We start from the raw sequence: 14,854 nt of genomic DNA on the forward strand, positions 1-14,854 counted from the left end.
CCCAAACCAAACTTCTGGCAGGCCGAGTTATTTTTTTTAGGTCGTGGGGCACAGTTTGTGCATGCCTTAGCGATGAATAGGGTTCTTCATTGTCCCACTGATTTGAGCCCCTTCAACTTCCATGTCATCAGCATTTTCCAGCCAGTGGGAGCTGAAACGGACTCCTGAAAGCACCCATCAGCTCATCCCTGCAGCAGCTATATATAAGTTTCTCCTTCCTCCCCCGAGGTTGAGCTCACTGCTGCAGCATTGTGTCCCGGACACAGCTGGCCATGGGAGTGTGAGAGGCTGCATCCAAGTATCTGTGCGGAGATGTTCCCAGGGTAATGCACCGCACAAATCCTAGAGCCACCAGCCTGTCCTTGGACAGTCCCAATGTTCAAAACTTTGTCCTCCTGCAGGATCTGATTCCAAGTGTAAGTTGCTTTCTTGTTGTGTTTTAAAACATAAGTATTTCTAACTTTGTATTTTGATTGTCAGCGGCCAAATCATTCGGTCTGTAGTTGGGCAGGAGCTCCTGCTGACGGTTTCGTATTTATTAGTCTTGGTGGGAGCAGTGTTTGATTCTAGTTTGTAGGGGCATATACAGAGGGTAATACATCTGGCCTCGATGGACAGAATTTGAATTTGCCCATGTCCTCTGTAGGGTAGACATTTTGCCCACCAAAGTTAATTCTACAATTATAGGGTAACAATTATAAAGATTAAAACTTTAAGAGCTTTTAAAATCAATATATAATCTAGGTAGAATTAAAAGAGGGAGTAAAGGATTGCTATTGCACTTTTCCCTCTCTTCAGTTACGGAATTGTATCCATTCTGAGATACGGTTTAGACTCACCGATTCCCAAATGGTGATACTGAACAATGAACGTATTGACTGTTTTCAATGTTCAAATCACCCAGAAATGCTCTGGTTTTGCTATCAGTATTTTTCATCTCCTGATTGACTAAAAAAGATTTGTATAGTTAAGCAGGGTATGCTTATTAATGTAAGCATAATGTCATTGTGCAACTGGTAGATAATGTTACGCTAATAGTTAATGAAACATTTTATTGTAATACTGTTTTCTCTGTGAGAAGTGTCTGTAAATGACAGCCTTAAGTATTGTATAATTGCAATACTTTTTTGACAGAAAGGAAACAACTGTTAATTATTTATGGTTATTAGTAAAACATGCCAGGTTCTTAAGTTAATTCAGTTCACTGGAAAAATATGTGTGCTTACAAAGATTTAAATTTTTTAAGCAGTAGACTTTAAAAAACATCTGAATATGTCTATCCATGTGGAATATATTTTCATGTCTAAAGGTATCATTGATTGAGTTTGTTGTGTGTTCAGGCACTTAATCAGTTTAGAAATTCAGAATGTAAAAAGAAGAGAAAAAAAGGCCACTCCAAAATCTAGCAGGATGTTGATTTGACAATTAAGTCTTTTGATGTATTCAGTACTATGCCTGTCAAAGGCCAGTGGCAAACAGCCTTTCATCAACCAGAAGAGGAGTAGGATCTGACCCAAGGTTAGACGCTGGTTTTTAATGTTTACTAGGAGCCATGATCAGTGGTCATTAATCACTACTAAATACTTATGTAGTTAGATTTAATTTTAAAAGAGCTATGCTTTTACACGTAGATATTCTAGTATAAATATCCTGCTGTCATAAATATACCTTTCCAAGAGGAAATTAAACATCTGTGCATATGAAAACTCCTCTACCACATCGCTACACTCTTCAAAAAATTTCTTAAACAGACGTTTTTGCATTGTGCCTAAGAGACCCCAGGTTCCGGGTGTTCAGAGCAAGGCTTTGGATCCAGCTTGTCAGGACCCTTAGAGCATGTTCCAGACACCCCAATGTTTTCATTTAAAATGGGTTGAATCCAGTTAGGCCTTTCATGCTGCAAGCATGTGTTCAGGGAGGTTTTACAAGCTTAGCACTTAATACCAAAATGTTTCTAAAATGTCACATTTTACAAGCAATGTATTTTTCTTCAAATACCATATATTAGGTTGACAAAAGCAGAACACAGTTAGAGCAATTGTTGCGTTCTCTGAAAAAACAGCATACTATTCTGAGAAGTGGAAAAGCCAGCCTGTCCTCCTGCTCCCCTTCCCTCCCTCCCTGCCTCCTTTCCTCTCTGAGTTTCATGAGAAGCGACCTGAAATTGTGGCCCTGCTGTTACTGACTTGAGTGCAGGACATTTGGATCCGCACTGGGAGGGCTCACGCTGGTCTGGGACAGCCTGACGGGACATGGTATAACCGTCTGCTCTGCAGGCACTATCATCTGATGAGTTTAGCACAGTGTGGGGCCAATCCTGCTAGCAAAAATTCAAAGAAGTAAACATTCACAAGTTAGCAAACGCAAGTGCAAGGTCTGTCGATAACAGATCTTGCTAGCATTGGACAGTTGTGAAATGTTTTCCTCCCATCCTTCCCGAAGATACTTCTTGAAGAAGAGAAATCCAGTTATAAGTTTCCAGTCTAAAACTGCAGTATTTTCTGTATTAGCCGTAATACTTTATGGGACATGGTCCACATCCAGATCCTAGTCAAATATGTATGCTGGCCCTTCATCTTAATTCAAGTTCTTTGGGCAGGGTATTTCCCGAAATTCCTGTTACTGAAATGTCACGAACTGTTTGCAGCTTCCTGGGTTTCAACTGTATTGTGTGAAACTGTTAAATATTTCCATCCACTTACAGTGGGAACATACTATCCAGGTAAAAGCCAAAAATCTGTTACTCACACTTTATAGATCAGGAACAAAAAAATGAAACACAAGAAGAGATGATGCTCACACCACATTTTTCAGCAGCAGCTGCTCGTTCTGAGCCTGCCTTTGTAACACATCCAAGTGTGGTCAATTTAGCACGCTGCTAGAATGTCTCTTATTGCAAATTGCCTTAAATGGAAAGTCGTGTGCAGCTTAAAATCAGATGTTTCACAGAAATTGTATGAATTTCACTGAACTTACTTCACAGAATTAATTAGTTCAGAGAAGTAGTGTGAATGACAGTGCAGAGACCTTGGCCAAGGCTAACATGATGTGCCTCTATTATGCTGCTAAATGTAAGACATTCTGAAAGGTGCTATATAGCGTAAAACTTAAAGCATACAAAGTAACCACTGGAATAATCTGCAGTAGACCAACCCATATTTGACCTTCAGTGGGGAACATTTCCATTTCCATGTCCATTTAATCTGATATTTTAACTGAGATTGTTAATAAGGGTGCCTTTAGTATAGCTGACATTTTGATTTCTTTGAACTCGGTTTGAGGTGCTTAAATAAATATATTTTGAGGGCCTTAATGAAATGTATTTTGAGAGTAAAAGGCTGTTCTTACCTGTGCTGGCTGTAGGGATTTGACAAGCGCTTACACTTCCAATTCTGCCTGTCATTGCTGGGTTTGAGTTTATCCTCCATCTGCCCCTTCAGGGCAGCTCTCTGATCGCTTAGCTCCAGTGTAAACAGCCTGATTTGGGTCAGGACTGAGACCCCAGATTTGGGGAGAGTAGTCATACAGGACTCAGACCTCCTGGTTTAATCACTTTCTGGCTAGAATGATCCAGATGTAAGAAAAAACCCACAAATCAATTATTTTCTGGTGTTCTATATTAGCTATTTCTGATTATGGATAACCACGTAAGGAATCTGATGCTGTGTCCCTGGCAATGTCGGGGAAGAAACGGTCCAGTTCTGACCTGTGTCCCAAACACATCTTTTAAAAAGCTGGCGACCAGGGTGTGATGGCCTCAGTTTGAAGGTGACACAGAGGCACAGTGGAGATCAGCATGTGAAAGGATTAATATGGAATATTAAAAGCTGTCAAAACAAATGATGCTGGTTTGTAGGATACTGACATCTCCCTCTTCCTCCCCACCCTTTTACCCGTGGGACTTACTCTGTGATTTTAAACAGATTATTCTAAAAGGCTGTACGTGCAGTTTAGTAAACATAAAGCACACTGAGTCACAGCTACAAACAGCTGAAATTGTTCGCTAGGGTAGATTAATACAGATGATTAGCACAGTGAATATTTTAGCTCTGTTGTCAGCTACTGCAGGTCTGAAGTTTTTCAGTTTTGTGACTTGAGGCTCACTCCAAACGTTCAGAGTTTCAGTATGTGGACATGCAAAAAGTGAATCTGTACGTCTCAGGGTGCCACCAGAGAGCTAGCTGAAAGACAGTAGCTTAACATGCAAAACATTCTGCATTTTCAAAAGGTGGAGGATCACGGATTAAGAAACAACTTTTTTAATTGCGTATGCTTTCAGATTGTTCAAGCCATTTCTGCTGGTTCTGCTCTATGACCGACCCACGGTCTGCAGTGAGCAATACTCTGACTTCCCACAGTGTCGTTTGGTACACTTACAGATTAGTCGATAGGGCTTACTCAGAGTATCACTTGAAAACCGAATATGTCAAAATGGGTCATTTTTTGCAACATGCTGCGTGCTTGAGTGGCTCTGCTCAATGCAGAGTAGCAGTATCTCTGAGTTTCAGCTGCAGGATGACAGTCGTAATCATTTATTTTGAGAGGCTAAATAAGGGCAGGAAGTTCAAATAAGGTAAATCGGCGAGGTTGACATTATTACCCTTTGGGTACATAAAATATCTGTTTTAGGAAAACAGATTAAAATTCCAAACTAAATCAGTTTTTTAAGCTTCTGTCCTAAAGGATAATGCTTTCAAGAAATTACATTTAGCCATGAAAAAACAAACATTTAATTATATTTTATAATTAATATCATTTAAATGGCTGGCATGGTGGTTCAAAACATAACAGATGACTGTATGCCCAGTCTTTCCAAGGCTGAGAGCAGGGCATACGGACACAAAGGTTGATACATCTTAAAGAATTCCTATGAATTATGGTTGGGATGCTTCCAGGAGCAACATTCTTAACTTTCATATTGAAGACCTTAAGGAAATTAAATTGAGAGGAAATGGAGGATAATTTTGTGTTAAATTGTAACCTTAACAGGAGCCAAGGAAACTGATTTAAACAGGTCTAACTTTTTACCAATAGCCTGTTCTACATTGCTGTGGTGACGTGGGTAGCCTTATGTCTCATTTAAAATTTCTGAATAATTTTCCTCATGGAGAGCTAAGGATTATTAATAAACTTTGTCTTTACATCTATTGCCAGTGGCCAAGTGGAGCTTTTCAGGTAGATCAGCACTGTGCTTTGTTCTTCCAGGATTCGTTCCTGAGGTTCCTCTTCCATTTCCTAATCCAGTATTTGTTTCACCACAGTCAAAGGACTTTCACTCTTGACAGAATATTTAGACCATAAGTTTTATTATCTCCAAGTTAACCCAGTTCAAAACCTGATTTAATAGCTACAGATGGGTATGTGGATGAAAGGAACATCTGAATTCTGTGACAGATCCAAATGCAGACCTTTTTGTTTGTGGTTTGCAAAATTCTTATGAAACAGTGAAATAGAGTACAGTTAGTCCTTTGCATCTTTCATGTTTTGGTTGGGTTTTTTCCCTTTGTTGAATTAAAATCGTTGCTGTGGTCTGTCTAGATAGTTTCTTCCTTGTGTTAGGCCTGTTGTGAAAGTCAGCTCATGGTTTCTCAAGGAGGAGTTTCCAGCGCAGCAGCAGGGGCGCAGGCAGGCGGTTTTGCACAGATACGTGCACAGAGAGACAGCTCAGGAGAGGCACCGCGTCTGGGCTCAGCTGTGGGCCGGCACGGGCAAGAGCCCCGGCTCCAACGCACACATCGTCAGTGCATGGCACCAGGTAGCGAAGCGCAGGAGTCCTCCGACTGGCTATGGGTGAGCCGGCTCCAGAACCGGAAGCCGTCTAGCCACAACAGCACAGGATGGTGCCCCACCTAATTAAGCCTGTTGAAAGGCAGGGCTAATTAGTTTAGGTGGAGTGCCTTGTTAGCACAACCATGTTGTTTCCAGGATCCAAGTTGGTTTCCCTGCACGTGTAAGCTTACCAGCCCTCTCCGAGCCAGCCCACATGTATCAAATGAGATAATACACTGCATGGCACAGGTAAATCCTAAGTGGGTAGCTAGGTAATTTCATAATCATATCCTGATTTTTCAGTGTCTTTCTCACACTCGTGCATTCACATGCATGCCATGTGCTCAGGAAGAAAACATTTCTACTCACACAATAAAACCTTCATCTTACTGTGATCCGGCCTTTCCTTGTTTAACTAGGAAAACAAAAACACAGTCTGGGTTCCCCATGATTTATGGGGAGTTGGGATTGGGATTTCAACCCCCAGGCTCAAATCTAGGTCGGGGCTGGAGGCTTCCTTCTGTGGCCCATCAAAACCAACGGTCATCTCCGTCCCCAGCCTGCAGCTCTCTGGGCCTTTTTCCTCGCACTTTGAGGAGCATGTTGAGTAAAGGTGTGATGGGTTTCACTTAAATTTAAAAACTTGTAATGATTGTGATCTGTCTTCAGAAATGTGTTCGAGGTATGTGTTTATTTCCTTATGAAACAGCATCTGAAAAATAATTTTCACTGTTCTCCTTGCAGCTCTCTCCTTTAAATGCAATGTCAGTCTTTTCCACTTGTATTATTAGACCCGGTGTAGGAGAGGTACTCTCTTGCGTCGTACTTTTCCTCCTGTCTTGTGATTAAGGCAGGAATCCTACAGGGCAACAAGGAATCAAGCCTGGTCAGTAAAATGATAACGTGCCAAACCGTGTGTTTGCTCCCCGAGATAAACTTGGAACTGAGCAATCTTTCCCGTTCATTTGACAGGCCAAGATTAGATTCTGCCCCCTCTTGCCATTTCTGCTTCTCCCTCTCCGTGGACTGAGGAATTCCTACTATGCAGGCAAATCCCATTCCCAGATTCCCCCATGATATCGCTGCTAAGTGACATCTGACAAGATGCTTCCTGCATTTTGTTACTTCCATTTGGCACCATAAAAGCACTGTCACTTACCCTTCTGATTTGTGGCAGCTACGCTGTATTGTTCACTCCATGTGGCTGCCGTGGGGGGGAAGGACACTGCAGAAACCAGGACTGCCTTATGGTGAAACACTCCATCCCACCCTACAGTGAGACGGTATCTCCAATCTAAATCCTTCTTCAGAACTTCTCCAGTTTTCCTTGCTCGTTAGCATTTCAGATTAAACCTTTAGGCTTATCTTCAGATCAGAAATTACTGCTCTGGGAAGCTTCATAGTCTTCTGTTAGCCACCTTAAGGTGTTCTTAGTGTTTACGCCTCATTTTTGCACCTCATTGTCATGCAAAAGGAGCAGTGTTAACTTTGCTTTGAGAATCTTGATCTTTAATCTTAATACTGTAGCATTTTTAAAGTTGAGGTTTACACAGCTGTTTTAGAGTTCCTGCGTATCTGACACACGTAAAGACACAAAATAAATGTAAGAGTACTTTTTTAGTTTAGTTCAGGACCCTGACGTTTTATTAGCTAATACTTTCCAAGTGGTTTCCAGTGCTCCATCTCAGTTAAAAAGAGATGTTAGTATTATTTATTCTGTGGGAATGAAGATTTATGATGAAACATCTTCTGCACTCTGCCGCAATGCCCACTGAAGCTCTGGTCCTTCTCTCTGAGCAACATTTGGTATATCCACTTCTTTGCAAGGCAATACTTGAGTAGCATCCTCTCCCTGTTTTCTTCATTCTCTTTCAGTCTGTTTTTAAGGTGTCTGTGGGGATATCACAGGCTCTCCCATCAGTAGTCCCTGAAAAACTACAGCTGTACCCCCCAACTGACTCCTCCTTCAGTTCAGAGCTTCAGCTTCTTGCGCTCAGCCAGGCACTATACCCAGGCTGAACTGCTGAGATTATCCCAGGCGGGTATCTCGGCTGTTGGGTGCCTCTTCCATGTCATCACCCTCTCCTAGAAGGAACAATGCTCTTAGTACTCTCGGTACCCTGCTGCCCAGCCCAGGGGACCCTGGACGCTGACATTAGAAGACTAATGATAAGTGCTGCTTGTGGGCACCCACAATTATTGCCACGAAGCCTGGCAAAATTGAGTTGACTTCTCCAGCTGCCACGATAATAAACCGCAATCACCCTACTCTAGACTAATTGGTAAGCAATTGCCTAGTTACTGCTAACAGTCAGTGGTCTGTTCAGTGAGTTGCCAGCCTGTGTGGGTCCTCGGTGACCTGATTCTCATGACCTGGCTGGTGATCCACCCCAACCAGCCTTCACACCAGTACTGGTGGGTATAATCAGGACTTTTGCAGGTTTGTCCAGTTCTGCCTTAACTGGCTTCATCAGGGCTTGGTTCTCGCTCCAGGCTGACGTCTTGGTATGAGTTTCCTTGAAATGTTTCATTTTTTCCTTAGAACAGTGGCTGGGCCCCCATGACTGATCTCCTGCCACTCACCTTGGGGTGGGTTGCAGGAATTGGGGTCAAAGCAAGGCTGGGGGGTCAGGCTGCCCAGCACCAGGGCTCTGCAAAAACTCGTTTGCTGCTGAGGGCTTCCATTTACTGCTTGGTCTCAAGACTCCGTCATTGTCATAAGGTTAATTTCACCTAACTTCAGCCACCTAAAAATTATAGACCAATCTTACATAGTGGCTGGTTTTTGAAGAAAACGTATTGCAAGCTTGGGAGCAAACCATCCTGTTGTGCAGGAAGATCAGGAATTTCAGCAGAAGCCAACTCAGTGAAGCAAGGAGCTTCTTAGCGAGTCAAAGTGCAAAAAGAGAGCAGGCAAAGAGCGAAAAAGACTGGTAACAAGGGAGGGATGTACAAGCTCTGTTTGGGTGTGTGGGGTGAAGTTGAGCAGACCAAAGGCTGATGGAGCTGTGACTAGCAAGGGGACTCCAATGTGGGTATGGAGTAAGGGAAGAAAGTATAGAAAAACTGTTACTTTATGGGGGGAACAGCCTAGTGACAGCTGGTACAGGAAAGGCCAAAGTACTCAGTGCCTTTTTTGTCTCAGTCTTCACAGACAGAGTCTTCACCCAGGCCCTGGCACCCCCCAGCCTTCTTGGGAAGGAGAGGGCAACAAGGGAGCAGTAGGTTAGGGGCAACGTAGAGGAGGTGGAGACGTTAAAGCCCATGGTGTTGGACAGGATTCAGGCTGGAAAAGCTGGCTCATGTGACCGTAAGGTCCATGTGTGTCATTCATGAAAAACTGTGGTGCTTGGGAAGGTCTGTAATAACAGGAAAAAGGTCCATCTTTGAGAAAGGCGAGGGGGATCTGGGGAACTATGGACTAGTCAGACTCTCCTCAGTCACCGGAAAGGTCACCGAGGGTATCCACTGGAGACTGTTTCCAAACACGCGAAGGACAGGAAAGTACATCGGGAATGATAGACACAGATTTGCCAAGGGCAAATTGCGCTTGAAAGCCCCGACCTCCTCCTACAAGGGCTAGGGGGATGGCCTGGCTGTGGGGACATGGAAGGCCATGAGTGGGTATACCTGCTGCAGTAAGCACTTTGGCACCATTTCCCACAGCATTGCCATGTGGAAGCTGAAGCGGCGTTGGCTGGACAGACGGACTGTTGACAGGGTTGGATATTGCTGGACCACCAGGCTCTAAGGGTGGTGCTGAAGGCTGCATGTCCAGTTGGTGGCTGATGACAGGAAGGGTGTGGTGTGTCTTACCAGTGCCCTACAGCTACTGGAGCATCAGGCTGATGCTGGTGATTAGCTGGGGATAGTCCTCCTGTGGGTGGGAGGCTGGAGCAGATGACCTCCGGAGGTCCTTTCCAGCCAGTTTCTGTGACTGCGGGAGAGAGGTGCCTTCTGTAGTTAATGGAGAACAACAGGCACCTCCGGAGGGTGATTCAGCCCATCGCAGCAGTCGTGCTGAGAATAGACCAGGATCACCCCTTGGAGGTCCCAGCCACTTTCCACTGACTGTGCGGGGAGCTTAGGTGATTAACTTTTAGATGGCTAAAGATAGCTCAGATGAGCCCCCCCACCCTAGTGACATTTCTCCAGGCTAATATTACTGCTTATCGGTGTTGCTCAAATTACATTGCAGCTGGCTCAGTGATCGGGCGGCGAGCGCGTTGGCTGTTGACTCAGAAACATCACTGCTACTATGGCAGTCGAGTGACTAGCAGACGTCTCCTGTGCTTTGCGTCGTGGCCGAGTCACGCTGCAGGCATTCCTCCTGTCACTGGAAGCCTCCGCTTCGGTGGTTAAATGAGCTGTGGCTTCTTCCTTCTTGGGATAGCTGCAGCATGGGGATGTGAAGCGGTTTGGTTTTGTGTCGTTCCCTACAGGCAAGAGGTTTTTCTTTCTCCCTTTCATATTGCTTTCTGTGGTCCCCATGCCTTCACTTGGTGAAGCGTCTCTGCTTGCTCCCTGGAGTCTTCCAGTTTGAACCTGGATGTGTCCCCGACGTTCTTGGCGGGTGCTGTTTTAATCACTGCCTTGGCGTCTTCAGCAATTTTGGAGCTGTTTTTCTAGGGGCTGAGTTTTCCCAGCAGCCTTTCTGGGCAGCTGAAATGGTGTGTCCCAGAAAGGACCTGTCTTTAATTAGGGAATTTACAATGCCAGACTCCTCAGCAGTGTAACAGAAGAGTTCATTTCTTCTGCTCCTTGTTGTTTTGAAAAAAGAAACAAACAAAAAACCCAAAAGGAAAAATGCCCCCCAAAATCTTGGCCTTATTTTGCCTGAGGTTGTAGCGCATGTCAAACACTTTCATCAACAATTTCGGTATCACAAGCATTATTCCTGGCAGCAGCATCTCACTCATTTCCTGGCATTTTTCGCAATTAGCAGTAGAAAGCTTTCACTTCATTTTTTTGTCTCTATCTTCCTCTATCATCTCTGAATACAGACTCCATTGTTTCTGCTGCTTTTGAGCCTGTGTTAAGATTTTGTCTGCGTTCCCCCACAGCTGGATCTCCTCCAGTGCCACCTCTTCAGTGTACCTCCAGCAGTGGCTTTGCCAGTTAATCCCATTGTCTCTCTTTGCAGGGATTTCGCTACCCTGGCCCCTCTTACCACATCTTATGTATTAGTGCTGGGTAACAGAAAAGTCCACGTTTCTAAAATAGCTTTTTGCTAAAAGCGTTACTTTGAGACATGCTGCTCTCCATTCATTTGCATGCAGTGCCCGTGCCCACACTGTCTGCAGCCTGCCTGTCTCCTGCCGAGCTCTGGCACCCGCTGGCCCCGCTCCACATCTCTCCCGGTGCCCAGCGTGGCTGCATCGTGCCAGGGAGCAAACGAAGAGCCTTTCGCTCTTACTCCCACCTCCCTTGCACACCGCAGAGAGGGTCTGCAGTGTAGCTGCAGGTGTGAGAAATGTGAGAGGGGACAGCTAGAGTTACTGGTCGAACTGGAGTCCCAAAAATATGATCGGGACGGGGAAGAAGGGCAGGATTGTCCATTTGTTCAGGGAGTTGCTCAAGAGCATACTGGCTCCACCTGTTCCACAGGTGCTGGGGCTTTGTGCCTTTCTTAGCACATCTGCACCTATCTTTGCAAAAGATATAATTAGTTTCATTGCATACAATGAAATGTTGGGGAGGAGGGGAAGTGCATCTAAATACTCTGTCGTTCCCATGATTTTAGATCACTCTGTAATTCCAGCCCCACGGTCCAGTGGACTGGGAGTGTGCAAGTGTCCATAAACCTACAAGAGGGAACATGTCTGTACGCTGGCAGCGTTGCCGGCACGTGTGGCGTTGGGTAGTTCTAGTGGATACATCTTGCTTTTCAATAATACCTTCTTTTAGGTACATGTCTAGCTTTTGTGCTTGAAAAAAAGTTGGAAATCTGGTCCATAGACTCCCTGAATATTGGAAAACATACAGGGCATCTATAAAAGAAACCTGTAATTATGGGACACAGGTTTTTTTCAGTGCTTGCAGTTTGTAAGATGGTGCTATCAGACTTGGACATTTTCACTGCAGATTTTAAATGAATCCTTGCAGTTGTGCTCTGTGCCTTTGATTTTGTTTCCTGTGAATTTTCAAACCTATCTACAGAACAATTTTCTCAAATGTGTTTGTTGGATCTTTTAGAACAATGGTTTAATTCAAGGAAATAGCTCTCTGCTCGTGGGTAGTCATGAATGCACTAACAGGATACATTAAACAAATAAATTATTTGGTGTCAGTTATTCACTCAGCATTGTCAAGGATAAATATGTAAACATGTCCGCACAATCTGTAAGCAACCACAGATACATTAGGGAAGGCAAAGGGTAAATGGCTGACAGCCTGCACAAGTCCCTATTCTATCAAGTTTTGGCATGTCATTTGTTGATAAACCTGTTTTACTGAACATGCTCCATGCTCCTGGGTTTTAGAGTGATGCTAGACACTGGCTAGTAATTATTGCAGGGCATATAACAAATCTCACTTTCTGAAGTTGAAATAGCCATATTCTTTTGTTGAAGGGAACAGGAGGGAGCACCTTTGGTGATCAGGATCTATGTGACTTTTATCTAAGCCATGACCACATGAGTACCTTGTTAAATCACGCAGGCCACCCTTCCTTTTTTTCCTTCTTCTCCTTTTCCTTCTCCTTTCTTTTTCTCTCCTCTAACCTGCTTCAGGACTTAAAATCAAATGGGTCTCGGCTGAAGCACAGATGAGTTCAGCTGGTGGATCAGTCTTTTGTGGATCAGATCGTATGTGTGGATCCCACAGAGAGGGCTTCTGCCAGCTTGCTTAGGTGTAAGCTCTTAGTCATTAGTAGTGAAGGACTGAGAAATGTAAATGAAGCCTTCAGTAAACATTAGTGATATCTATACCGCTCACAAAATAATAATCTGTCATTCACATGATTAACTAGAGGATCTCCCTTCTCTTCTTAATCTTTTTTGTCATCTATAATAATGACAACAATTATGATAATCTATAATAAATATAGTATGTTGTTTAATTAAAAATGGGTTGTCTTAAAGTCCTCTGATGAATTCTAAGCGATAAAGATTTATAATGTATATTGTTACGATTTTTTAAGAAATGTCCATATCTGAATGTGCTTTCTTTTTTTTTTCCACTTTGTAAATTATTTTAAATATCTGTAAATAAGCCAAATTTTCAAATGTACCTAAAACCTCCTATGGATTCACACTGAGAATTACATACATTTAAAAATTGCACCCTTAATGCTATTTTCAAGTTAGGCCCCTGGGAGTGTGCTTTCAAACATTTCCTAAAGCAGAGTTTTCAGTGCCTGCAAGCGGTTTCATGGACCAGAAAAAACATTTACATGTTCCCATACAAGGACATGAGGACTTCAAAAGCCCCAGCTCACCTTAAGAGCCATAGTGGAGCTCAGTTCACCAATTCTACTCATTACTGGCCGTTTGTTTCCCTGTCACTAGTGGGAGTTAGGAAGCATTTTCTTCTGTAATACTTACATTTTAATCTTTTGATTCTTATGAAGGTTCATCTGCTTCAGGTTTTGTTGAATTTTATCAGTTTGTTAAACATTCAGGGAACGTTTCAGTGCCTGCCTATTGCCACGTTGTACGTGCTGGATTTGGGAGCAGATCCAGTATTAAAGCCTTGCCAAGGGAAAAGTGAGCAACTGCTCTCATTAATTTTACTTTTAAATACACAGATTTGATCCTGAATCTGAATTGTTGTTGAGGTAAGGTTAAGATAGAGTGATAATATTTTTTATTAAATCAACTGGAATCACTGGAAAATGGGCACTTTGGTGTCCTCAGTGGCTGTCCCTTGAGCCTCAGATGAATTGCTGCTACGAAGGCAGGCTGGAGCTGAGCGCAGAGTGCTTGTGGGAAGGACGGTCTCAAATGTTGAAGAAGTTTATAATTATAAATAGCTGCAATTTATTGCAGCCAGGATGCAATTAAAAGTAAATAACCCAGAAGATGTCTTACTGGCACTGTAAACAAGTGGCTTTGCATGTGGAGTAGGATATGCTGTGTTAAAGTTGGTAGGACTGCTATAAGCTGCAATGCCTTGCTTTTTAACCTTCATTGTAAAAGTTTCTCTTTGAATTTTTTAGCACCCCATTTTGATAGAGACTATTAAGGGTTTTTTGAGTCTTAATAGTCTACATGCCTACAGTTTACGAGCAAAGTTACAGTCCATTAGAAGTAACTATTTCTTTTCTTTGCAGAATTAGGAATTAAGTCTTTTACCAGTACAGTCAGTCCATAATTTGATCTTTAAGAGTTGAGGAGAGCCGAGTTTGTAAAGAAGTCTGCAGATATTTGTATTCAATGTTTCTCACCTGCCAAAATGGACAATCTGTTCACAAGATAGAAACCCATTAGTAATATTAGGCTGCTAGATCATGGAAAACTTAGTTGTTTGGCTTCTGCAATATTCTACTGAGCAAAGAGAACTGCAACTCCTCTCTAACTTTTTTAATTCACCTGTTTGGGATCTGGTATTTTGGCCACTTTAAAACTTTTTAGCCTTTACACTTTCTGCCAGAAGCAAGACATGCTATGTCTTAATGTATTTATTTAAAGGGGACTAGGGTGGCAAGAGAGGATCATGAGGGAATAAGGAGAAAGAAGAACTCACTTTGAATTTTGGTGTTTGGATCTAGTTTCAAAATGTTTCCTAAGTGGTTTCATCTCCCGTGTCAGTCGAGGGCAAAGCCACCATTCACTCCTGCAGCTTGGGGACTAGGGTCTCTGCCCCACCATCCCGCCTTGCTGCCTCGTGGGGCTCAGTGCTTTTGGATAACAGGATGGGGACAGTAAGTTTGTGGGTTAAGAGAGGAACCACTGTGCGGCTGCGGCTGCAGATAACATTGGCCTCGTGCTCAGCGAGAGCGAGCGCAGGGGCTTGCATGCACAGCCGTGCAGTGGTGAGGGGCTGTAGCTCTGTGCTGCAGAGAAGCATGGTATAGACAGGGTTGGTGGGGGACCGTTGGGCAAGAGTTCATCATATGAAGCCCCCTTCTCATCTACGACACTTC

General features: G+C 43.4%; 1 protein-coding gene across 9 annotated transcripts in view; it reads left to right on the forward strand.

The window, feature by feature from the left end:
* The window catches only part of PDE4B (phosphodiesterase 4B), a 193,464-nt gene that overhangs the window by 146,172 nt on the left and 32,438 nt on the right, over positions 1 to 14,854 (forward strand). The window contains exon 6 of one of the 9 annotated variants that reach the window (XM_075037323.1): positions 1,804 to 1,838. The exons of the other annotated variants lie outside the window; for them this stretch is intronic. Within the exon in view, the coding sequence (XP_074893424.1) occupies positions 1,804 to 1,838 (35 nt within the window). The remainder of the gene's footprint in view (positions 1 to 1,803; positions 1,839 to 14,854) is intronic. 9 annotated transcript variants of the gene reach the window in all.

The sequence above is a fragment of the Buteo buteo genome, chromosome 10, assembly GCF_964188355.1.
Source record: "Buteo buteo chromosome 10, bButBut1.hap1.1, whole genome shotgun sequence".
Lineage (NCBI taxonomy): Eukaryota > Metazoa > Chordata > Aves > Accipitriformes > Accipitridae > Buteo > Buteo buteo.